The sequence below is a fragment of the Scyliorhinus canicula genome, chromosome 2, assembly GCF_902713615.1.
Source record: "Scyliorhinus canicula chromosome 2, sScyCan1.1, whole genome shotgun sequence".
In the NCBI taxonomy this organism is placed as follows: Eukaryota; Metazoa; Chordata; class Chondrichthyes; order Carcharhiniformes; family Scyliorhinidae; genus Scyliorhinus; species Scyliorhinus canicula.
The window spans coordinates 103,636,854-103,662,399 of NC_052147.1; the positions used below are offsets into that span (position 1 = coordinate 103,636,854).

At 47.9% G+C, this 25,546-nt stretch overlaps 1 protein-coding gene across 10 annotated transcripts in view; it reads right to left on the minus strand.

The window, feature by feature from the left end:
* Positions 1-25,546, minus strand: part of LOC119956761 (pleckstrin homology domain-containing family G member 3-like) — a 299,355-nt gene that overhangs the window by 114,156 nt on the left and 159,653 nt on the right. Inside the window, exon 1 of one of the 10 annotated variants that reach the window (XM_038784207.1) lies at positions 7,239-7,254. The exons of 7 other annotated variants lie outside the window; for them this stretch is intronic. Coding sequence is in view for 1 of the 3 variants with exons in the window: in XM_038784189.1 (XP_038640117.1) it covers positions 6,773-6,809 (37 nt within the window). In the remaining 2 variants the exon portion in view is untranslated. Of the gene's footprint in view, positions 1-6,612; positions 6,630-6,772; positions 7,205-7,238; positions 7,255-25,546 lie in introns of those variants that run through there. 2 more of the 10 variants (XM_038784189.1, XM_038784198.1) reach the window with 2 other exon arrangements.

Sequence of the window (25,546 nt, forward strand, 5' to 3'; positions counted from 1 at the left end):
CCTTAATTGAAACAAATGAATTGGATACTCTAAATTTATTTTAAACGGAGATGAGCGAAAATAATTCACTCACAGGGTTTGTGAGTCTTTAGAGCTCGCTTCCTGAAAAGGTGATGGTAGCAGAGGGTGGGATTCTCCAATCCCACGGCAGAGCATCCACGCCGTCGTAAACGCCCCCTCACCCCCCAAAGGCCGCCACCCAACCCTTACACGCCGAGGTCCCGTCGGCCCACAGCAGGTTAGAATCGCGTACCGGCGTTGGGGCGGCGTGGCCCGTTCGCGGGAATTCTCCGGCCTGGCCCAGGGCTGGGAGAATCCTGCCCGCAGACTTTGACTATTTTTAAAAATAAATTTACAGTACCCAATTCATTTTTTCAAAATAAGGGTCAATTTAGCATGGGGCTGGTTTAGCTCACCAGGCTAAATCGCTGGCTTTTAAAGCAGGCCAGCAGCACGGTTCGATTCCCGTACCAGCCTCCCCGGACAGGCGCCGGAATGTGGCGACTAGGGGCTTTTCACAGTAACTTCAGTGAAGCCTACTCGTGACAATAAGCGATTTTCATTTTTCATTTTCAATCCACCTACACTGCCCATCTTTGGGTTGTGGGGGCGGAACCCACACACACACGGGGAGAATGTGAAAACTCCACACGGACAATGACACAGAGCCGGGATCGAACCTGGGACTCAAGTGTCGTGAGGCAGCAATGCTAACAATTGCGCCACTGTGCTGCCCGTCTTTGGCTATTTTTAAGGCAGAGGTGATTAGAGTCTTGGTAAGCAAGGGGGTAAAGGGTTATTGAGGATGGGCGGGATGCAGATTTAAGGTGACTATCGGATCAGCCATCTTATTAAATGGCGGAGCAGGCTTGAGGGGTTGAATAACTTCCTCCTGCCCCTTGGTCGTTTACAATTTTTCAATCTCCATTTTTGTTTCAAATTGAAATCAAGCTCTCAAACTGCCCTGGTGGGTTTTGAACTTGCACTTTCTGGGTTTCACGTCCAGTAACGTAACCACTACACAACCAACATCGTTATAAGCGAGTATTGCACTGTACAGATAGTCACACTGTTATACACAAGGTCAGGATCCACAGTTCAAAGAATCATAAAATAACAGAATGATGCAACAGAGACAAGGCCATTTGGCCCATTGTGCCGATTAGCAATATGTAGCAAATTCAGTAAGTGGCATTATTCGGAAGACACTCAGTTCAGTACAGGGTATCAGAAAGAACTCATCTCAATTGGCACACTGTATGTCTTCGCACATGCCCAGTGCCAGACATACAACATTGCCCACCTCACAATAAAAATGGGCAATCAAGAACTGTTTCCATAGCAACCACACACTGTAAATATCCCACTTTTTCAGTACCTCACTGATTTGAAACACAATCTCTGCTTTCTCCCCTTTGGGGACATTACCCTGGTCCACAATGATCACCCTCAATGAGTGCAACAGCAGCAAAGGAGCCTTACCGTGAAAAGAGCCTGTTGACATCCAGTTGGTTTCTGAGCATGCTCAGGTGTAGGAACAGGCGGCCATTTTGGACGTGGGATTTTATCAGACACGGTTCACTGAAAGAACATATGAACACCTATCTGTTCTGCCCGTGCCTGGGTGGGTCTCATTCCCACAACCCAAAAAGATGTACAGGGTAGATGAATTGGCCACTCTAAATTGCCCCTTAATTGGGAAAAGAAGAATTGGGTACTCTAAAATTTGAAGAAAAAGAAAAATAAGAACACCCATCTGTTCAAAACAGTCCCAAAAGGTGTTCGTTAGCAGATTGTCCATATTGGAGTCATCAATATTTAGTTTGGAATTCTAAGCACACCCCTTCCTCTGCTTTCTGGGCAAACACCTGGGTAATACTAGTCTATATAGAGCAGAAAGATCCCAAGTTTGGAATTCCAGTCCATGGCTGAGTTGAATCAATGCGACAGGGCCTCACTAATCCAGGCAAAGATGCTCAGTCCCCTCCTTTTTATGACTAACTAGCTATCACTGCCCAGAATGGGTGAGAGGGGGGCTGTTGGGCGAGAATGGCATCTGATTTAGTTGTGACGCCCCGTCCGTCAAATATCCCACAGAAAAAAAGGATATTCCAGGGCACTAGTATCTGTCCAACATGAGTTTCTGCCTTACATATTCAGAATGGTGTGGAAGCAAGAGGTGGGGGGAGGAGGAAACGCAGTTGCTCATTATAAATAATAATAATCTTTATTGGTGTCACAAGTAGGCTTACATTAACACTGCAATGAAGTTACTGTGAAAATCCCCTAGTCGCCTGTTCGGGTACAAGGAGGGAGAATTCAGAATGTCCAATTCACCTAATAAGCACGTCTTTCAGAACTTGTGGGAGAAAACTGCAGCAGGCCGATTGCTCACTGGAACAGGCAAAGAATTTAAGAACAGAACGAAGAAAGGGGAGAGGGAAGGAAGAAAGGAAAGAATGTAAGGGAAGAATCGGGCAAAGAGATAATAAGAAAGACTTGCAATTATGCAGCATCGTTCATGACCTCAGGAGGTGTCTATATTCTTTGAAGGCAATGACGTACTTCTGAAGCATAGTCAATGTTGTGGGAAATGCAACGGCTAATTTGTGCATGGCAAGATCCCACAGCAGCAATGTGATAACGTTTAGGTAATCTGTTCTAGTGGTTTTGGTTGAGAGAAAAATATTGGCCGTGACACTGGGGAGAACACCCTGCTCCACTTCAAAATAATGCCATGGAACCCATTCCGGCAATCTGAGGGGGCAGGACTGGGCCTCATCCGAAAGACAGTAGCGCATCCCCTCAGTGCTGCACTGGGAGTAGCAGGTGAACCTTGTGTGTGAGGTTTCTGGAGTGGGACTTAAACACTGAACCTACTACTGCAGAGCTGACAGTGTTATCACTGAGGAAAATGGAGTATTTCCCACTTAAGGAATTACTGCCAGTTGCAAGGATCAGTCCATTGGGTTTACTTAGCAAACAGGCAGCGCTCGATTAACTTTGTTGGTGAATAGTCTAGACCAGTGATGGGCAACCTAGGCTAGTGAGTGGGCTGCATGAGTGGCCCTCCTTCATCTCAGTGGGTCACAAGATTGTTCACAAGCTATCACTCCAAGAATACGATTAAATGTATTTATTACTCGCCGAATATTTCATAACGAGTTCTAGAAAATGCTTAATCATTCATATATTAATGGAACTGTCAACAACTTTAAATGGCAATAACAAAAGAAATATTCACGCTTTGATTGAGTGTGCACAGCTCTCACAGTCAATGTTGTGGGCAATTGGCACGCACCTCACTTCACGCACCCTTGCTTCAGGAGGTACTTCCTGCAAGGGAAAAACCTACGCAGACAGAAACCAGCAGAATCTGGTAACCCTGCACGTGGGCAACGGTGAACAAACTGTCTCACGGACCAGACTCAGACCTCTGATGGACGGCAAATTGCCCACCACTGGTCTAGACACTGGAACATGGTTATGACGTCAGCTGCTGAGCTGTCCCTTTTAAGGCCACTATCTGCACACTCCCCAGGTAATCATAGGTCGTTTCAAATTCCAGACAGCAATTATAGTCGGCAAACTGCTTTGCGCTCCAGATCAGAAGAAACCAGTAACTAAAGGCTTGGTTTCCTTTCTCTTTCTTTTGCAAAGGCTGCCTCACTTCCGCGACATGTCAAGCACCTCTGGATGTCTTACCTATCTTGCGCCAGAAACAAGGATTCCCAATTTTATCTGTTGATCTGTGTACTGACAAATCCCAGGTGCATCAGCACATATGCAGTTGGACAGAACAGGACCGCAGTACCTCATGAGGAAACCCAAACCGTCTGATGTGTGGTCATGAGCCCCTTTAAGGCAAGTTGATGATAAACAGTTTCCAGGGTTAGTGCACTCAATGGTTATTTACAATCCTGGCTGCAGATCAGAAACCAGATTTGTTTGCGGGGAAGGTCAATTGAGAGCTTGCGGACATTGCGGCTTGAGAACTTCCTGATCCTAGAGTATTTTCTGTGCGCTGACTGCATTAGACGACATGTGGCATCGTACCGTGACTGCCAGGAAGCACAGATATAAATAAAGCTTCTGCCATATTAGAAGTGGGTTTGTATGGGCCAACACTCTGTATGAAAAGCACCAAAATTAAGCCAGCACACTCCATCATTGTGTCACTACACCTCTTGTGTAACACTCACAAGTCACCATCTAAATTACACATTATTCTATCAGCAGTTGACTGATCTATAACCAACAGTACTTCACACCCTTGTGGAGCATGGTTCATTGTTTTCTACTCAAATACAACTTAAATTCTACCTGTGCCATTGAGAAACTGTGCACACCTCAACTGGGTGTGGCACACAATTCCACGCACCCACGTGGAAAATCCTTGGGGGATTGAGGCAGACTACATTAGGACGTATGCACAACAACAGGAGTAATCAGACAACCCAAACGAAAAATGAAGCCACTGTCTCAGTACGGGATTCCGACGGATCAGAATCCCTTTCCGTTCCAAGTTCTTCACTTCGTCCCAATCCATAGAACCCCTACAGTGCAGAAGGTGGTCATTCGGCCCATCTTGTCTGCACCGATCCTCCGGAACAGCACATTACCTAGGACTACTGCCTCCGCCCCATCTCTATAGTCCCTGATGCGACCATCAATTCACTCGGAGTCTCGAGTCAAAGTAAACAGTGGTTTTAATCAGCTTACAACGTTGCCTGCCTGCGACTGGTACATTACTGAAAGCGGTGACACAGGTCAGTTGCTCTTATACTTCCTAGAAGGGGCGGAGCCCGTACATGCTCCACATCTCCCCCTGTGGGTGAAGCCACAGTGGCCCATAGATGGAGCCCACAGGGTTAATGGCATGGCATAATGCCACAAAGTATACTGGTGAATTACTAGTGCTTACACATTCACCACAGTCCCATAACTCCACCTAACTTGCACATCCCTGAACATTAAGGGCAATTTAGCATGGCCAATCCAACTAACCTGCACATCTTTGGACCAAAAGCGTTCCTGCATGCACTCATTGTGTAGGTTCCCCATCCGCTGGACCACTTCCCATTCACTCCCACCCTGTAGAATCCATTCCATTCACTTTTGAATGGGACAAATTCCGTCTCATTATTCCAAAGCAGTTGAATTCCAAAGGGCACAGACCCTCCCTCATTCCTTCCAAATTGGACCAGGAGTCCTTTCATCCATTACCATTTGTGTAGAATCTCAATGAACCAAAACCTTTTTCTAACCACTTCCATTGTACACCAACACGCTCTTAAACAATGAGAATCATTTTTCTCTCACTTTTTCTTAAATAAAAACCACTCAGTTTTGGCACTGTTGCAATGGAAATGAGCTTTACAGAGTCTCCTACGGATTATCAAACAATTTTACCAAAGAAAGCATTCACCATATTTTACAACCGAAACTTGAATATTGGCAGCACTTCCCCTTTAAGACTGATATGCTGTGTGGATGACTGAAGGGGCGATGGTCTATATTTATAACCGGCTGTTTTGATGTGCAGTTCGCAGAAATCCTGATCCATGCAGAAGTCTTCCTGCTGAACTGATTTTATTGGAATTTAGCTGGTTCCGAATAAATGGAATCACTGGGAATAATGAATTCCCAAAGGCCAGTCTTTAAGATAAATAAAGATCCAGAGAGAAATTCTCAGGGAGCGAGTTGATGATGATCTGGAATGTACTGCTCAAAATGGTGGTGGGTACAGATTCAATAGCAGCTTTCTAAAGGGCACTGGATATATACGTGAAAAGCTGACATTTTCAGGAATGATTGGATAGTTCTTTTTCAAAGAGCTGGTAGTCTTGATGGGCCAAATGGCCTCTGTCTGCCTTGTATCATCCTATAGTTTAGGGCAGAATGGAGTTAAAAGTTGAGGGAGCGTCTGAGGTCATCCTATCAAGGTAAAGTCGCAGTAGTTTCCAGGTGACATGGGGCTGCTTTCTCCTTTGAGGGGGAGAGCTGACTGGTGGTGCTTTAACCTGAGGGGCAAGGTTGAGAAGGCTTCGTGAGTAACCTCAGCCGGTATAGGAATTGAACCGGGGCTACTGGCCTTGCTCTGCATCACGGACCAGCTGTCTAGCCAAATGAACTAAACCGTGTCAGTTCAGGGGATTGGCAACGTTTAGGAGAGAGAGAAGAGAGAAAAAATAAAACAACAAACAAACATAGGACACAAGTCTACTCTTGTCGACCCTATTATCGGGAGTTCAGACTTATCAAGGCAGGTGATCCGGTTGGTATTTCCTGGCACAGTCACATACCAACCGCTGAGGTGGCCCATCAGCAGCAAGGTGATGAAATAAAAAGCAGCGAGCTTTGGCATTTTTCACTCATTACTCAGGCACTGTCAATAGAGACGCTCCCTTGTTTCGCCTTCCAGTTCGCAGTGCTCAAATACCCACAGCACGTCGCTTTAGTAAGACTGAACTAATAGTAGCTTTGCTAAGTGTACAGCAAAATGACACAGTCATTGGCCTGTAAACGTTGTGTGACTGGGTCGCACGGAATCTCTCGCCACAGTCCTCAAAATCAAACGACTAAACCTTGTTCAGATGAAAGAGTTTGTACCTCAACCCGATCAGCTCAGGGGGCCACAAGGGTTGAGTGGGAATTGTCCCGGGGGTCAGATGCTTTCAACCCAATAGGCGATTGATTGGATCTGACACCAACTCGGGTACAACTGAACTCTCAGCGCAGAGAGAGAGAGAGAAACACACACAAATCTTACCCAACCACTTGATGATCCGTCTGTTCAAAGCCGTCATTGACACATCCTCACCTCCAGCAGTTTGGAAAACAATCCTCACCTCCAGCAAGTTGGAAAACAATCCCACCCCCAAATGGAAACAAATAACCTGGAATTAAATAAGTAGCCTCCACATGCCACCCCCTCCCCTCTGCTTTCAATGAATCTCTGCTGCCTTCAGATTTGTTGTGTCAGCTCGCTCACTCTCCCTGGCTGACTATAGTGAGCTCGCTCTCTCCTGGAACAAGGTGCGGCAATGACATCACAGCACAATCACCTGTCTGCTTCAGGTCATAGCTGAAACGCACAACAGCCAGCATGGAAAACCAAAACGAAGAAATCACTCATTCAACTGCTAACCCTTCATTCCGCCCAGCTCCCTGAAGAGCTCTGGCTATTCCCGTCCCAGCGCACCACAGGTCCTACTCCCGCTTGGCCACCTAATTACCTTATTTCCTGGAGTGCAAGGGAGTTTAAATTGGCATCAGGTAAACTCGGGGAGTCTGGGCTGAGGACCCAGGTTGATCCTGGCCCGGCTCACTGTCCGTGTGGAGTTCGCACATTTTCCCCCTGTCTGCGTGGGTTGCACCCCTACAACCCAAAGATGTGCAGTTAGGTGGATTGGCCACGCTAAATTGTCCCTTAATTGGAAAAAAAATAATTGGGTACTCTAAATTTAAAAAAAACTAGGAGAGCCTCCCTCTTTCTATACCCAGCACTGCCTTAGTAGGAATGACTCAAGCAGATTACCCCCACTGCACCCCCAACCTATTTTTATATAATGAATACATACTCGATCCAATAGGTATCACCTGGGTAGCAGCAGGTAACAGTCTCATCTCAGAGTCAGGAGATCGAGGGACGGTCTGCCCGAACGGTACAGAGTCCCGTAGCACACAATTAGCCGGCAGTTTCTCGGTGCTCCAAACACCCCGCCATCTAACTCACATCTGCATAGATCGGGGGTCTCAGAGAGGAAAGCACAGCTGAGGCTGCACTTAGCCCCGTTTTTCACTGAGAAGATCCGCTCTCTGGAATTCCTCAGTGCAGCAAGAGATTGGGACGCTATTTAATCTCTCAAGCCCCCAAGGTGACCCCCAAACACACCCCCCCCCCCACAAGCCCCAAATTACTATAAGTGTCCCCCCGCCAGCCAATATTTATCCATTCACCACCATCACGTAGCATATCATCCAGTCGTCAATTGCATTTGTGGGAGCTTTCTGTGTACAAATTGGCTGCCGCATTTCCAAGATAATAACAAAATACTGAAATTCCATTGGCTGTGGGGCGCTTTGCAGTGTCATAAGGTTGTGACAGGTCTGGTAGAAATTTGAGTTTTTGCTTCTCCCCTCCAAAAAAAACATCTGTCACCACATCGCGACACTCTTAAGGCTGCAGGGGAGGTCAGAGGGATGGACTCCGACACAGTTGGGGGTGAAAAAAGGTCACTGAGCACTGTTAATGTCCCACGAAGTAGGGAGAGGCAGGGGTGGGGCAGGGGAGGCTCAGCAGCACAAATGTGATCTATTTTCCTTGGGAAAGTATATGGTCTATCCCCAGTGCTTCAGCTCTTCCTTTTGAAATATGAGACGTACCTCGGGGCTCAGGTCATTGTGACTACCACAATGTTAGCTCTGCGATTCTTTCTTAAAATGGGCTTGGCGTTATGGTGTCGCGAGTGGCAAAGCCTGGTTCAGCCAACAGCCTCAAGCATCAGACAAGCATGGATCCACAGCCCACTCCAAACTCGTAGACATAATCCTGTCCTGCATAATACTAAGGGACTTCCTTCTTGCTGTTTCTGGGAGCTTCCTGTGCACAATTTGGCTTCCACATTTCCTATTTTGCAACGTTATCCACACTTCTGTTTGGCTGTTTGGCTGACTGTCTAGCATCATCAAATTGGATGACGAGTCTTTTTGCTTTCCGATTGGTGTAGGAAGGCCGCACATCGCATGGTTGGTCGTCTGGTGGCTGGAGGATGGGGACAAGTTGTGTGATGAAAGCTACAGGAAAACAATGGTATCGCAGTCCCTTTAAGGGGGCAGGCTTGACAGACCACTTAACTGGCTCAGAGCCAATCGGGGCCAAGAATGATCCCCAGAATGAAGGACTTCTCATATGACGAAGAGTTGAGGGCTCTGGGTCTGCACTCGTTGGAGTTTAGAAGGATGAGGAAGGATCTAATTGAAACTTACAGAATACTGCAAGGCCTAGCTAGAGTGGACGTGGGGAGGATGTTTCCACTAGTAGGAGAAACTAGAACTCGAGGGTACAGTTCCTTTAAAACAGAGATGAGGAGAAATTTCTTTAGCCAGAGGATGGTGAATCTGTGGAACTCTTTGCCGCAGAAGGCTGTGGAGGCCAAATCACTGAGTGTCTTTAAGACTGAGATAGATAGGTTCTTGATTAATAAGGGGATCAAGAGTTATGGGGAGAAGGCAGGTGAATGGGGATGAGAAACATACCAGCCATGATTGACTGGCGGAGCAGACTCAATGGCCGAATGGCCTAATTCTGCTTCTGTGTCTTATGATCAACCACGCAGGAGCATGCAGACCCCGGCGAATAGGGAGTTTGTGCGGGACCCTGAGAGCAGGACTATGGGCAGTGTGGATCCTGGAGCCGAAGTGATCAGAGCTGTCATACTGTGTTCTGTGTCTGTATTCTTACCTGCCTTTGCCTTTCATCAATAAACCCCTCGTCAACTACTGGAAGCCTCCAGTGTGTGTCCTGAGTCACCACAAACACATTTAATCACAGCTAGCAACCTAAATCTATAGAAATGTATGCTCAGCAAGGCTCCAACTACAGTTTTTTTTTGGGGGGGGAGCGGTGAATTACTCTTTAAGTGATGAAAACACAATTAAAATGTGGGGGGCGGTGGTGCCTCACAGTAATCCCACACAAGCAGAATAAGACAAATCCCTGACCAGGGAATTGAGCCTTAATTATACCCACTTTCAACCCAAGCCAAACTGTTGGGATGAAAGAGCTGATTACAGCCACCATCCTAAATAATCCTCAGTGAACTGGAGTTCCATGTAACCTCAGACTCAACACAATTCCCAGCAGAACCAATTCCTCCTCATGCCTCACTAATGAGATACCCTTACTTGGGAACAGGAATTTCTATAGAACCTTTCACCACCTCAGGACATCCACTAAAGTACTTTTCTGAAGCTTAGCTACTGTTCTAAGATCATGACATGCGGTAGGAAAGTTTCACACAGCAAGATCCCACAAACAATTGCGTGATAGCGTCCAGATAATCCATTTTTTTCCCTCAATTCGATGACGCATTGGGGAGAGCTCCCCTAGTTCGCTCCATTAACTGGTACCATGGGATGCTTCACATCTGCCAGAGAGGACAGACAGGCCTCTCAATTTAATGCCATATCTGTGAGACTGAGGGTATAAGAGGCGGAGAATTTTTAAAAATAAATTTAGAGGACCCAATTCTTTTTTTCCAATTAAGGGGCAATTTAGCATGGCCAATCCACCTACCCTGCACATCTTTGGGTTGTAGGGGTGAAACCCACGCAAACACGGGGAGAATGTGCACATTCCACATGGACAGTGACCCAGCCGGGATCGAACCTGGGACCTCGGCACCGTGAGGCAGCAGGGCTAACCACTGCACCACCGTACTGCCCTAAGAGGCGGAGAATCAAATCACCACAACCCTTCCCCTTTGAGACCTGCCTGACAGCGGAAGATCGTTCTAGCGGTGGGAAATCAAATGAATATATTTGGGGCAGCACGGTAGCACAGTGGTTAGCACAGTTGCTTCACAGCTCCAGGGTCCCAGGTTTGATTCCGGCTTGTTCAGTGTCTGTGTGGGGCCTGCACGTTCTCCCCGTGTCTGCGTGGGTTTCCTCCGTGTTCAGTTTCCTCCCACAGTCCAAAGATGTGCAGGTTAGATGGACTGGCCATGATAAATTGCCCTTAGTGTCAAAAAAGGATAGGTGGAGTTATGGGGATAGGGTGGAGGTGTGGGCATATGTGGGGTGCTCTTTCCATGGGCCGGTGCAGACTCGATGGGCCGAATGGCCTACTTCTGCACTGTAAATTCGAGGATTCAATGGCAGAAATCAAATACCTCATGTCCTGCCTGCATGTATTCAATGTAGGGTTTTTTTTTTAAATGGAGGCCCTCCTCACTTGCTTTGTCTTTGAAGGTTCCATGATTCTAGTTAAAGAAGAGAAGGGTGTACCCTGTCCTTCTCACAACTCTTGTCCCTCAACCAAACTCACCAAGAAAAACTGTCCGTTGATCTTGTTTGTGGGTTCCCGCCCTGTGCAAAATGGTCACTTCAAAACTACACTGTGGGACGCTCCTTGGGACTTTTTGGTAAGATTGCGGGTGAAGTACAAAATGACAGGGTGTTCCGATTCCCTCGTGGTATGTGATAATCTCGAGGTGTGCGTGAGGTGGGGGGGGGGAAGGAGAGATGGTGACAAGACAACATTGACCCTAGTTCCACCATGAATAGCAACTGCGAACAAAGGAGGGTAAAATAAAAGAATTCCTGTCATTTGCCAGCTTCCAGTGCTGGGCAGACCGCTATGCATTTCCTCCTCAAAGGGGCTTGAACCCATAACTTTTCTTTTGATTCTGTGGCGAGGGCATGCCATTGCTGAGCCACTACTTGCAGAATCCTGTGAACCCTGCCTGTTGGGCATTTGAACACTGCATCACTCTAAACAAGGGCGAGGGAATCACACTGAGGTTCACACTGGCATCCTATGGCAGCAGGCCCAAAGGGCCTGTTCCTGCGCTGTATTATTCTTTGTTCGCTGTGAAGGACCCGGCACATTGCTGGACGGGACCATCAGGAGTAAAGGTGCAGGCGGTAGTATAGTGGTACTGTCAAAGGACTAGTAACCTGAGACCCAGGGTATTGCCCCGGGGGCCCTGGGTTTAAATCCCATCATGGTAGAGATTGAAATTTGAATTCAATAAATGTCTGGAATTAGAAAGTCTAACGATGACAGTGAAACCAGTGTCAATGGTTGTAAAAACCCACCTGGTTCACTCATGTCTTTTGAGAGAAGGAAATCTGCCATCCTTACCCTGTCTGGCCTACATGTGACTCCAGACCCACAGCAATGTGGTTGACTCTTAAATACCCTGAGAAATAGCCTAGCAAGCCACTCACTTCAAGGGCAATTAGGGATGGGCAACAAATGCAGGCCCAACCAGCGACGCCCACATCCCAGGAATGGATTTTTAAATAGCCTTTCATATTCAGGATAGGGTGGGAATGTGGAGCTGAGGTTCACTCCCAGCAATAATCTTATTGAATGGCCGAGCAAACCCTGTACAGACTCCTGCTATTCCCATTTGTGTTCAGAAGGTGAGGGCAGAGTGGATTGTTGTTTCTATCAAAGATTTAACCCAAAAGGATTTTTGTGTAACAGCACAGACTTGTACAAGTCACCTTTGAAGTTATTTACAGTGCAACTTTTAAAATATTTAATATGTGTGTTCCTGTGTTGTGGGATCACACACAGACACACAGGAGAATGTGAGCGAGGCCACAATAAAACCTGGGCCGCTCGGTGTTTGAAAACAGCTTTCCGGCTTGCCTGGAGGCCTTTTGGCGATTCGATATCAACTGTTCAACTTATGTGAGTGAGTTGCAAATCCATCAGTGGGGGTTGGGGGGCTAGAAAACTACGTTTGTTATGCTTCCAGGTTCCTCACCAGGCCAAACAAGAAACGGTAAATAAAAAAACTACTTTTGCAACCTCTGCCTGCCCCAACTCCTTCACAGCAAATGATGCACAAGTCACTGTTGTAATGTAGGAAACAGCAGCACAATCTGTGCACATCAAGTGCGCATAAACAGCAAAGGTGATGTTGTATGGGGGATAAATATTAAGCCATCAAGGCAACCCCCTGCTCTTTTTCAAATAATGCTATAGGATCTTACACATGCCACCTCGAGAGGGCAGACAGGGGCCACGGTAAACATCTCAAAAGTCTGTACCTCAAACGTGCAGCCCTCCCTCAGTACTGCACTGAATGTCAGCCTGAAATGTGGAACCCCGACAGTGCAGAAGTCTACACTGACCCTCTGAAAGAGAACCCTACCTGGGCCCACTCCCCATGCCCTATCCCCATAGCTCCACTTAACCTGCACACCTTTGAACACTAAGGGGAAATTTACCATGGTCAATCTACCTAGCCTGGGGCAGCACGGTGGCGCAGTGGTTAGCACTGCTGCCTCACGGCATTGAGGACCGGGGTTCGATCCCGGCCTTGTCACTGTCCACTGTGTGGAGTTTGAAGATTCTCCCCGTGTTGGGTCTCACCCCCACAACCCAAAGATGTGTAGGGTAGGTGAATTGGCCGTGCTAAATTGCCCCTTAATTGGGGGGAAAAAATTGGATACTCTATTTTTCTGCACCTCTTTGGACTGTGGGAGGAAACCAGAGCACCCGGAAGAAACCCATGCAGACGCAGGGAGAATGTGCAAACTCCATACCCCAGATCAGAATTGAACCTGGGTCCCTGCTGAGCAGTGCTTTTCTTTTATAAATTTAGAGAACCCAATTCATTTTTTCCAATTAAGGGTCAATTTAGTATGGCAAATCCACCTACCCTGCACATTTTTGGCATGTGGGGACGAAACCCACACAAACACGGGGAGAATGTGCAAACTCCACACAGACAGTGACCCAGAGCCGGAATCGAACCTGGGACCTCGGCGCCGTGAGAATGCAGTGCTACCACTGCGCCACCGTGCTGCCCTGGAGCAGTGCTAACCATGCTCACGCCTCTTGAAGCTTTCACCTTCTGACTCAAGAGGTGAGAGTACTATCACATCAAGGAAACCACAGCTAAAATTCCAACTAAGTGAATCAAAAAGGAGAGTTGAGCTATAACTGAAGGGATGGATTTTTAATCCTGAAAGGCAAGTAATATTTGTCCAGTTGGTAGACAGGAGCCATTTTCCTTTGTTCTTACGGTGGTATGGTGGTTAGCATCAATGCTTCACAGCTCCAGGGTCCCAGGTTCGATTCCCGGCTGGGTCACTGTCTGTGTGGAGTCTGCACGTCCTCCCTGTGTGTGCGTGGGTTTCCTCCGGGTGCTCCGGTTTCCTCCCACAGTCCAAAGATGTGCGGGTTAGGTGGATTGGCCATGCTAAATTGCCCGTAGTGTAAGGTTAATGGGGGGATTGTTGGGTTACGGGTATGTGGGTTTGAGTAGGGTGATCATTGCTCGGCACAACATCGAGGGCCGAAGGGCCTGTTCTGTGCTGTACTGTTCTATGTTCTATGTTCTATGTTCTTAGTGTAGTCAAGGAATAGAAGGCCTGCTCATAAAGCATCCAGAAACAAAACACAGGAACAGCCCCCTCTGTCTATCTCTCCCTCGTTGTAGTCTCCTCTAACCCCACAATCCTTTGGGATATCTATGTTCCTCTAACTCTGGTTTCGTGCACTTCCTCAATTATAACTGCTCCACCATCAGTTGCCTGGGCATCAAGCTCTTGAATTCCCTCTCTACCACTCCACCCATTTCTTTGACCAAGTTTTTGGGGTGACACAGTGCTTAACACTGCTGTCTCATAGCGTCAGGGACCCAGGTTCAATTCCACCTGGTTGACTGTGTGTGTGGAGTTTGCACGTTCTCCCCGTGCCTGCGTAGGTTTCCTCCGGGGGCCGGAATGAGGCGACTAGGGGCTTTTCACAGTAACTTCATTGCAGTGTTAATGTAAGCCTACTTATGACAATAATTAAGATTATTATTAACCACTGCGCCACCATGCTGGCCTAACTGACCTTTTCCTTATGTGGCTAGGTGTCATATTTTGCTTTATAATACTCCTGTGAAGTGCCCTGGGAGATTTACATTAGCTGTGGTTTCATTGATGCATTATGGGGCGGGATTCTCCATGGGGCGGGCAACTCCGGCGCGAAGGAGTGGCGTGAACTTAGAAGGGGCTTGGCACCACGCCAACTGGTGCAGAAGGGCGAGTTGGCACATGTGCGGGAGCGCCAGCGTGTGCTGGTGTCATCCCAGCGCATGCACGGGGGGGGGGTTCATCTCCACGTCGGCCATCGCGGAGGACCACAGTAGCCGACACGGAGGAATAGAGTGCCCCCACGGCACAGGCCCGCCCACGGATCGGTGGGCTCCGTGGGGGCAACTCCTGGGGCCAGATCCCCCCGAGGACCCCGGAGGCCGCTCGCGCAGCCAGGTCTTGCCAGTAAGTACCTACTCCCATTTACGCCAGCGGGACCGGCCAGAAACAGGTGGCCACTCGGCCCATCGCGGGCCGGAGAATCACCGGAGGGGGGGGGGGGGGCGTTGCCAGTGGCCGCCAACCGGCGCGTGCGATTCCCGCCCCTGCCAAATCCCCGCCGCCGGAGAATTCGACAGCCAGCGGGGGCGGGATTCACGCCGCCCCCCCCCCCCCCCCCCCCCCCCCCGCCGATTCTCCGGCAGGGGGTCGGAGAATCCCGCCCATAAACGCTATGGAAATTGTGACGAATGCTGCTATTTGCTCTCCATCCTCACCTCCCTCCTCGCTGCAATCAAACTTAGCATAGTCAACTCTTCCAGCTTGTCAGGGAGTCTCCTAGAATTAATCTCCTGGACAGAGTTATGAGCAACCTCAGCGATAATGTATTGTTTCTGCAGAAACAAGCAACAAACTGAAGGACCACAGGATGAAAACCCACTCCCAGAAAGAAAAAGCAGTAAAACGGGGAAATTATAATACTGATCTGAACTTTTTTTCCTTCTGGTAACTGATGACATCATTTCATATATAGCTCTTCCTGCAGCAGAGGGAATTGTGGGCATCATGGCCTCTGTTATCAACCAATCACCATGAGGATTGATCAGACAACCAATGGCGGGAACGCAGGTGGGGGTTATTGGTGATGAGGTGCAACTGGATGTGGGAAGTCATACGATGAAACCTCTTGGAATGCGGACCAACCTGAGTCAACAATCCTCAACCAAGCATCTGGATTTCCAGAGCCAATTCCGAATTCAAATTTATGGGTAGAATCACTAAACTGAGATAGTATCAAAGGCGTAGGGTTTAATAAAGGAGCTTCACAGAACCAGATCACATTAATTTGAATCAAATCTGCCTTGATTTGAATAAAAGGAAATCTGCACTCAGCTGAGTTTATAGAACAAACAAATGAGAAAAAGGCTTTTCCCTTTAGTTAAGATAGTTGGACACAAGTACAGGGGGCGGGATTCTCCCATGCCGCACCGTATGGGAGAATCGACGTTCACACCATTTTTTCCCGCGGCACCAATCCGCGGCGGGGCCGCCGATTCTCCGGCCTTGATGGGCCGAGCGGCCGTGCGGAAACGACAGAATCCCGCCGGCGCCGTTCACAGCCGGCGGGAACACTGCTCGTAGGGTCGGGGGGCGGCCTGTGCGGAGGGGGGTAGCACTCCTTCACCGGCGGGGGCCTCCGATGGGGTCTGGCCCGTGATCAGGACCCACCGATCTGGGGTCGGCCTCTCCAGCCCCAGCCCTATTTTATTATGCGGCCGGCCCCTGAACCCCCCCCCCGCCATGTTGTGTCGGGGCCAGTGCGTTGAGGAAATCCTGCGCATTCACGGGTTGCCGTGGCCCAACTGCGCATGGGTGGGTTGGCACGGCGCCCAGTTGGCACCGGGAAGGGAGGCTGGAATGGCGTGAACCGTTACAGCACCGTGCTGGCCCCCTGTGAGGACCAGAATCGGTAGTGCCCGCGCCCGTTTTGCGCCGTCGTGAAACGCGACGGCATTCACGACGACGCGAACACACTGCCTCCATTTCGGAGAATCCCGCCCAGGAGCTCCATTTGCCACTGTTTCATTCTGGAGCTGCCCTCCATCCCTCAAATATCCTCAAGACAAAATTACGTCAAGCAACTATGTATTTTATATTTTAATACAAGTACATTCCCCCCTGGTGCTGTCCACATCAGTTGATGTCCACACAAGAGTCAGCTACTCCATCTGGAGAGACACATTGTGGCGAGAGCTTGTAACTACAGCATGACAGATGACATTGCAAAACCAAATGGGGGGGATGCTTCCATAGCAGTACTGTAGTTGCGTCCGACGGTTCAGGACTCACATCGGCACTGCTTTGAAGCGTCAGGCAGTGTTTTATGCTCAAGGCTCCAGAGTGGGGTTTGGTACCCCACCCACCCCACACACACACACACACCACAATAATTGCAATATTTTTATATTTGGTGAAGAGAAATGTTGAAAAGAGAGACATTTTAAAACACATGACCCGATGATTTTTCTCCAAGGTTGTACACGGCAGCGGCCGGGAGATTGATCTTCAATTTCTGGAGACTCCAGGCCAAACCTGGAGGGTTGGCAATCCCAGTGAGATACAATAAACACCGAGGAACCAATACTGGTGAAGGGTGAAGCAAAGAGAGAGGGGAAGGGAACACTGTCAACCGCCCGCCCACCCCCCCACCCCTCCATCTCCCCTACCCCTCAAGAGATATCTCCCCTACCCCTCAAGAGATCTATTCAGCAACCAAACAAACCACTTCCCACACCAAAACAAGCCACGTTTTTCCTCAGTGGGTCGATTGCTGAGCTTCTTTACCATATGTCACTGGAAAATCTAAATGAAAAGACCAGGGCAGAACACAAGTTTGTCTGCAAAAGATACAATTGAAAGTGAGGAGAATCAGCACAAAGCGATAACGAGATGCTAAGCCTGGGTATGAAGGGGAATTGGAGGAACAGGAGGAGTTTACGATCACTTTAAAACAAATGTATTTGGCCATTGACTTGATGCAGCTCAACTCAAAAAGACTTGAAGGCAAAAGCCATGTGCACCAAAAGGCTGGGAGCAGACAATCCTCGGGCAGTCGCAATCCCAGAGATTGTATTAAGATGGGAAGACCGGAGGGCAGTACGGTGGTGCAGTGGTTAGCACTGCAGTCTCACGTGCCGAGGTCCCAGGTTCGATCCCGGTTCTGGGTCACTATTCGTGTGGAGTTTGCACATTCTCCCTGTGTTTGCGTGGGTTTCGCCCCCACAGCCCAAAGATGTGCAGGGTCGGCGGATTGGCCACGCTAAATTGACCCTTAATTGGAAAACAATGAATTGGGTACTCTAAATTTTTTTTTTTTTTAATGGGAAGTCCAAAGTTTAAGGAGACATCAGAGAGCAGAAGGTGACTTTAATGTGGGGTTTGCTATGGCTTCGTGGCCACTCTGGAGAGCGGACGAGGACTGCAGTGCAGCGCCGGTACTGTCCTGGCAGCCGGCTGCGGCATGAAGCATTGAACGGAATCCCTGCCTTCCCTCTCAGGTGGGCAGGAAAGACCCCCCCGACATTATTTTGAAGCAGAGTGGTGAAGTTCTCCCCAGTGTCTGCTCAATTTCTCCTTCGTCCAAAATCGTTAAAACAGATCACCTGATGATTTATCTCAGTGTGGGAGCTTGCTGTGCCCAGATTGGTGGCTGCATTTCCTTCATTTACAACAGCGACTGCACTTCAGAAATACTTCATTGGCTGTAAAGCAGTTTGGCACTTCCTGAGATTGTGAAAGACGCAATATAAATTCAAAGCATTCTTTATGTTGACAGAAGCAGGGAAAGTGCGGTCCCAATTTTCCCTTGTGTGATATTGTTATCGATACTCATGCCATTGGCCTCGCTCCCAAAATCCTTCACCAAACACCGGTGCTCTCAGGCAGATTACTGATTTGAGCCCAGGTTACGACAACCACCCTCCCTAGCTACGGGAGGTGGGGAAAAACCCAGGCCCCAGCTGGGGGATGGGATACATCCCTGGTAACCTGACCGCCACTCGAAGACCCCAATGCCTCCCCTCATAATGTAGACAAAACGTCCCACCAACAAGTTCTAATGCCGCCCCCTTAGTCGAATGGCCAGCCAGCCCTCATGCATAAGTTCATGGCAATCTGCACCACATCTGTTCAAGAAGGTGAACCGTACCTGGGCAATGAAGTGGGTGCCCTCAGGAAACGAGGAAAGAGGAGAAAAGAGAAGTTAAGTGATACCTTTGTGCTGATGGTTCTCGGTGTTTTGACTGTGCTCGCTGGCACCGACTGTGCCCTTGGTACCGCCTCTCCAGCTTCGTCACATCACAACACAAACAGGTTGTTCTTGTTGGCTGTCGTGGGGCACTATTAACAGCTGACGGCACCAGGCAGTGACTGATACAAGAGCCCTCCCTGTCAACACAGCATTAACCCTTTCCGGAGCCAGAAAGCAGTGACATACCATTATCTGCACCTCATCTCTCACCCAGCCCCAGCAGCTCAAACACCTTCCCATTATGTTTTTCTCATTGGAAATAATGTCACCCAGTGACTCAGTTAGCAGATACTCCTGTGTGTATGCATGTGTGTGTGTGTGTGTGTGTAACCAGCATATGTTCTCAGCTAACTGAACACAGCCAGGGCTGCAGCCTCAGGCCTCGTGAAGAGAATATAAAACAAGAGACTCTGTTCTTGACTGTTTCATGCTGGTGGGATGCACAGATACGTTAACATTCCCCTTGTTGAGCAGTAGATGGAGGTACAGTGTGATGACTTCTGTGGTTGAATGGCTCACATATGTTGCGCTAAACATGTCCATTTAGCCAGGGAGCTGCAAAACCCGTGGCTTCTAATACTGATCAGAACAGAAGGGAAGAGGATGAGGTCAGGGGGAAAACACTGAAGATAAACAGAGGCAAATTGGCTTGCCATGGCTGAAAAGGGGATGCTCTCTGACCTGTTGTGATCCCAGTGATTGTTATGGGGCAACACGGTGGCACAATAGTTAGCATTGCTGCCGCACAACACCTCGGTGACTGATTGTGTGGAGTTTGCACATTCTCCCCATGTCTGTGTGGGTTTCCTCTGGCTGCTCCGGTTTCCTCCCACAAGCCAAAGATGTGCAGATTAGGTGAATTGGCCATGCTAAATTGCCCCTTAGGGTGGGGTTGCAGGAATAGGGCGGGGATTTGGCCGAGGTAGGGTGCTCTTTCAAAGGATCGGTGCAGACTTGATGGGCTGAATGGCCTCCTTCTGCACTGTAGGGATTCTATAATTCGACAGAAAGAACCCAGAATGGAACCCTGGTTCAAAAAATGGTGACTTTTACTTTTTTTTTAAAAATAGAACTTGGAAGGACAGTGTCACAGGACCACTAACTAGTTTAAACAAAGAAAAAAACATTTATTAAACATGAAGAGTTGTTTTATTATACAATGCTTCTTTACTCCCCCCTTAATAAATACGTGTTTAAGATTAACATGGATTACAAAGTACATCTTAAACTACAATGTCCCCATTAACACAAAGTCCCTTTTAAGCACACTGATTAGCTGTGGTCAAATACACACATTCGGCTCTGAACCCAAGTTACAGCCTCTGCTATTCTCCTCAGAATCCCCCCAGATGCCAGATGATAGTCACAATGAGAGAGAATTTCCAAATTCCACACTCAAAACCACGCTTTAAAACCTTCTCTATTCCAGATCAGGTTTTCTAATTGGCATTTTTAAACAAAGCTTGCTCTCCTTTGTATGGGTTTCACCCCCACAACCCAAAGATGGTAAGAAGTCTTACAACACCAGGTTAAAGTCCAACATGTTTGTTTCAAACACTAGCGCATTGCTCCTTCCTCAGGTGATTCACCTGAGGAAGGAGCAGTGCTTCGAAAGCTAGTGTTTGAAACGAACATGTTGGACTTTAACCTGGTGTTGTAAGACTTCTTAATATGCTCATCCCAGTCCAACGCCGGCATCTCCACATCAACCCAAAGATGTGCAGGGTAGGTGGATTGGCCACGCTAAATTGCCCCTTAATTGGAAAAATGAAATGGGTACTCTAAATTTATTTTTTTTAAGTTTGCACTCCACTTTTAACATTGAATCCAATTCAGGATTTCAACCCTTTTTGCATGTCCTTGCCTTGCCTGTTGTACAAACTGTTTACAATTGCTTCAACTCTAATTCCCAGACTGTTCTTAAAATGGCATCAAATGTTTCATTCACTTCTGAAGTCTGCTGTCCCACTTTGAATCTACTTACTGCATTTGTCTCTAACTCAGAAAAAGTTTTATTCTTCTGAAGAATAACTTGGTCTCTGTTCTCTTAACTGCAATGTCTTAAACATTCTTTTTGTCCCAATTCCTTGATTATCTGGATTGTATTTTGTTCCTTCAGAAGCTTGAATCTCTGCAAATGTCTTGTCCTCTCCAGCTTCTCATAGATGTTATCATAGAATACCCACAATGCAGAAGGAGGCCACTCGGCCTATTGAGTCTGCACCGACCCCCAAAAGAGCAGCCACCCAGGCCCAATCCCACACCCTATCCCCGCAACCCTACCTAGGGACAATTTATCATTACCAATCCACCCAATCCGCACATCTTTGGACTTTGGGAGGAAACTGGAGCACCCTGACGAAAGTCACGCAGACATGGGGAGAATGTGCAAGCTCCACACACACAGTCACCTAAGACTGGAATTGAACCCTGGCGCTGTGAGGCAGCAGCACAAACCACTGGGTGCCCTCTCCTGGCAGAGTTGAGAGCTGTTCACTCCCCAGGATCCTGTCTCCAACTGTTCTGGCTTCCAGTCAAAACTAAGAAAAAGGAAAGCCCTTCCTTCTGGAAAGTGGCCTCTTGTTGCGAAGCAACGACTTACTTCTATTTACTCTTCCCGTCCTAAATACCTCGTAACACAACAGAATCACAGTTGAAACTTAACCAACCCCCACACATACAAACACCGGTGTATAGCATGAATCAAACTATAGGTTTTACCCTGCCAGACACAGAAAGATGAAATTAAACCCACTTAAAGCTATTCCTTATTTCTAATGTTCACCAAAACAAATGTAAGTCGCTTAAAACCACTGTTTTCCTAAGAGACCTTACCAATGCAAAATAACTTAATTGGCTGTAAAATGTATTGTGACAGCCAGACATCAAGAGTAACAACTTGTATCTATACAGCACCTTTAGCATAGCAAAATGTCCCATTGCATTCGCAGGAGAGTGATAAAACAAAGTTTCACCAGGAGTCAATCCAGATCTGTGAGCACAGGAGTGATACGTGAATGGGACTTGGTGAGAGTTAGGATATGGGTAGTTCAAGAGAATTCAGGTTTCAGAAGAATGCAGAGTGAGAGACTGGCCAGGAGAGCATTGCAATAGTTGGTCTGAGGTAACAAAGGCACGGATGAAGGTTTCAGATGTTGATAAGCTTAAAGGCGTGATGTAAATGTCTTTCTTTTTGTTTCATGGACATTCCCTCCCCCATCTCTGACCAACATCCTGTCCAAAAGATTTTACTTGGCACCTCAACTAGTCCTATGGTCCAGGAAGATGAATCTCTGCTGTTTATTGAACTGCAAAGGGAGGCTATAGCCCATCTTCGCCCATTGGTTAGCCAACACACAGTCAACGGAAAGCCCCAGCCACTTGCGCTTGATCTCAGGGAAGCACTGAAACTTTGATTCTCCTCACCCTTCAGCCAACCCTGCTGGGCCGGTGAATTTGGCAAGAGGCTTAAAACAGGATTTGCGGCCGTTACTAAAATGTTTCTGATGCTCCCGGCACGCTCCAGCTGGCATGGTCAGAACCTCGCCCAGAAAGGGCAAGAACTTGATCAGAAATAATTTGCATTGATCTGAGTAAGATCAAAGTGGAATGCAGCAATCTCCAGGTATGCTCCTGTTCCCCCTGCAGCGGGAAGTCATCCGGGTGCAAATCACTACTGGTCCTTAAAACCGGGGAGCAGGAACCATCAACTCCGAGGCGGAGCAAAGAGGTGAGTACCATCTGTACTCTTGCCTCCAGGATGCCCATGGGCAAAGCAGCCACTGCCAGGGTTTGGAGTGGTTCCGGATGGGCTGGAGGAGTTCAGGTCAGTGGGTTGCCCCCAGGATAGGCCGTGTGGCTAGTCTTCTCTCCATTGTTTAGCAAAGCTTTGAACTCTTTCCTAGTTGTCAAGTTGAAGTTGAAAGTCTTCTCCCTGTTGCCCTGAAAAACTTTGAAGGGATTTTTTCACATTCCATTCTCTGCCCCAGTAACCTTTTGAAGTTTCTGGGCTTCATGAGACATCTAAAAGTTTTGAACTACATTGTTTATAATCAATTTCAGGATCCATTAACTTTTACAAACTTCTTGATTGACAGTTTTAGGCTATTTCAAAGGAGGGTTTAGCTTTGATTATTTTCATAGTACATCATGGTCCATTAACAATGAAGTGCTTCCTCTTTTGAGCAAGTGTTCTTTCTGACCACATTTTTAAAATAATGGGTCTTCATCTCCTCTGAAGTGCTTCCTAGAAAGAACAGGTGCTCTGTCTGACTCCATTCTTTTCATAGTTATTTTTTTCCCCAATGACTGAACAGCATGCATTTACTGGAGGTTGTCTTCAGCCATAGCAGCAGCTGGTACAATTCAGTGCAAGGGCTCTTCAATGAGGACCTTCCCACAGCCACTATTGAATTCTCTAGATAGACGCAATGACCACACCAGGGGACTTGGAGGTCTTTGTCACCCCTGGGTATTCAGGGACATGGCTGGACATTGCTTTGATACTGCCCCCTGGCAATGCTAAGTTGGCATTGTCAATGAGCAGCACCTGAAGGGGCCGCCAAATAGCAGTGTTGCTCACTAGTGGGGTGGGGTGGGATGGGAGGGTGGCGGGCGGTGGAATGAGGCTGCCAAGGATGGGATGGAGAGGCATTGGGTCACCCTAATGCCGTCATGGTGTGGGAGGTTGCCGAAACATTTAGTTGGGATTGGGTGGGTGGAAGATGCCCTTCTGAGGTAAAGGGTTGGGGGTGTTCCACTTGTCTGTTGGGGGTTGCAATGTCTATGGGGGTGGTTGGGGTAGGGGGCCTGTCACTTAATTTTGAGATTGGGATGCCCTTTAAAAAGGGTACCCTGTTCACAGGGGCGACATACCTACCAGCGTGTTTAGGCCACATCCCTTTCAATGCTGGTGCAAAATATGCAACTTTTAAAAAAGAAATTTTGAGTGCCCAATTTTCTTTCCAATTAAGAGGCAATTTAGTGTCACCAATCCACCTACCCTGCACATCTTTGGTTTGCGGGGGTGAAACCCACGCAGACACGGGGAGAATGTGCAAACTCCACACTGGCAGTGACCCGGGGCTGGGATCGAACCTGGGTCCCCAGCCCCGTGAGGCTGCAGTGCTAACCACTGAGCCCCCGTGCCACCCGGACCCCTCCAAAAAGATGTCAGAATGGGAGTGTATTGCGATCGACATTATGCTGAGCCACCTGGTAGGAATAGCACCCCGTTTCCTGCCAGAGATGACACTGAAGTCATTTTCTAGGAGATTTGCACCCTAAGATCAGCCAGGTCCTGCAGGAAGTATTGAATCTTGAATCGTAAATCTTTCAAATGGATCAGATCAGTCAGCTAGATGCTGGATGGTGTGGCCAAGCGATCAGGAGATGAGGGCATACTTGCTAATATTTATAACTGATAACAACTATACACTAATATAGAAAGCACATCTGTTCAGCTGTCCCCAAACAGCAGCCAGACAAGGCCTCAAGAGAGTTTGATCAATTTGTCGCTTTGAAGGAACCTTTAAAGCACACCTGAAATACCCAAAGGCAGTATTCACAGACTGAATGTTCATAGCCCACCCCAACCTTTCTCCAAAGACTCGGGCTCTCACTTGGGGATGTCAGCCATGGCTCAGTTGGTAAAACTCTTGCCTCAAGAGTCAGAAGCCGGAGGGTCCAAGTCCCACTCCAGGCCAGGGCACAAAGATCCAGGCTGACACCCCAAGTACAGTACTAAGGGAGGTGCTGCACTGTCGGAGGTGGAGTCTTTTGGTTGAGCTATTAAATCAAGGCCTGTCTGGCTTCTCAGTAAACGATCCCAATACATTATTTCAAGCAAAGGGCAGGAGAGTTATCCCCAAATGCCCTGGTCAATATTTATCCCTCAATCACCAAAATAAATAAAATAAAGATAATCAGGTTGTTATCACATTGCAACTTGTGTGATCTGTCCACATTGGTTGCCAGGTTCCGAACATTATAACAGTGATTTCAAAAATGCTTCATGGGTTATAGATAGAGAAATACAGCACAGAACAGGCCCTTCGGCCCACGATGTTGTGCCGAACTTTTGTCCTAGGTTAATCATACAATTTTGGACACTAAGGGCAATTTATCATGACCAATCCATCCAACCTGCACATCTTTGGACTGTGGGAGGAAACCGGAGTACCCGAAAGAAACCCACGCACACACGGGGAGGATGTGCAGACACCACACAGACAGCGACCCAAGTCAAAATCGAACTTGGGACCCTGGAGCTGTGAAGCAATTGTGCTATCCACAATGCTACCGTGCTGCCCTTAAGAAGAAATTAATCTACACTACATTTGAAAAAAGTTACAGCAGACAGGAAGGAAGGCAATGGTATGCTAGCCTTCATTGCAAGAGAATTTGAGTACAGGAGCAAGGATGTTTTACTGCTTTGCACAGGGGCATTGGCAAGGCCACACCTGGAATATTTTTTTTTTTTTTTTTTTTTTTTTATAAATTTAGATTACCCAATTATTTTTTCCAATTAAGGGGCAATTTAGCGTGGCCAATCCACCTACTCTGCACATTTTTGGGTTGTGGGGGCGAAACCCACGCAAACACGGGGAGAATGTGCAAACTCCACACGGACAGTGACCCAGAGCCGGGATCGAACCTGGGACCTCAGCGCCGTGAGGCGGTTATGCT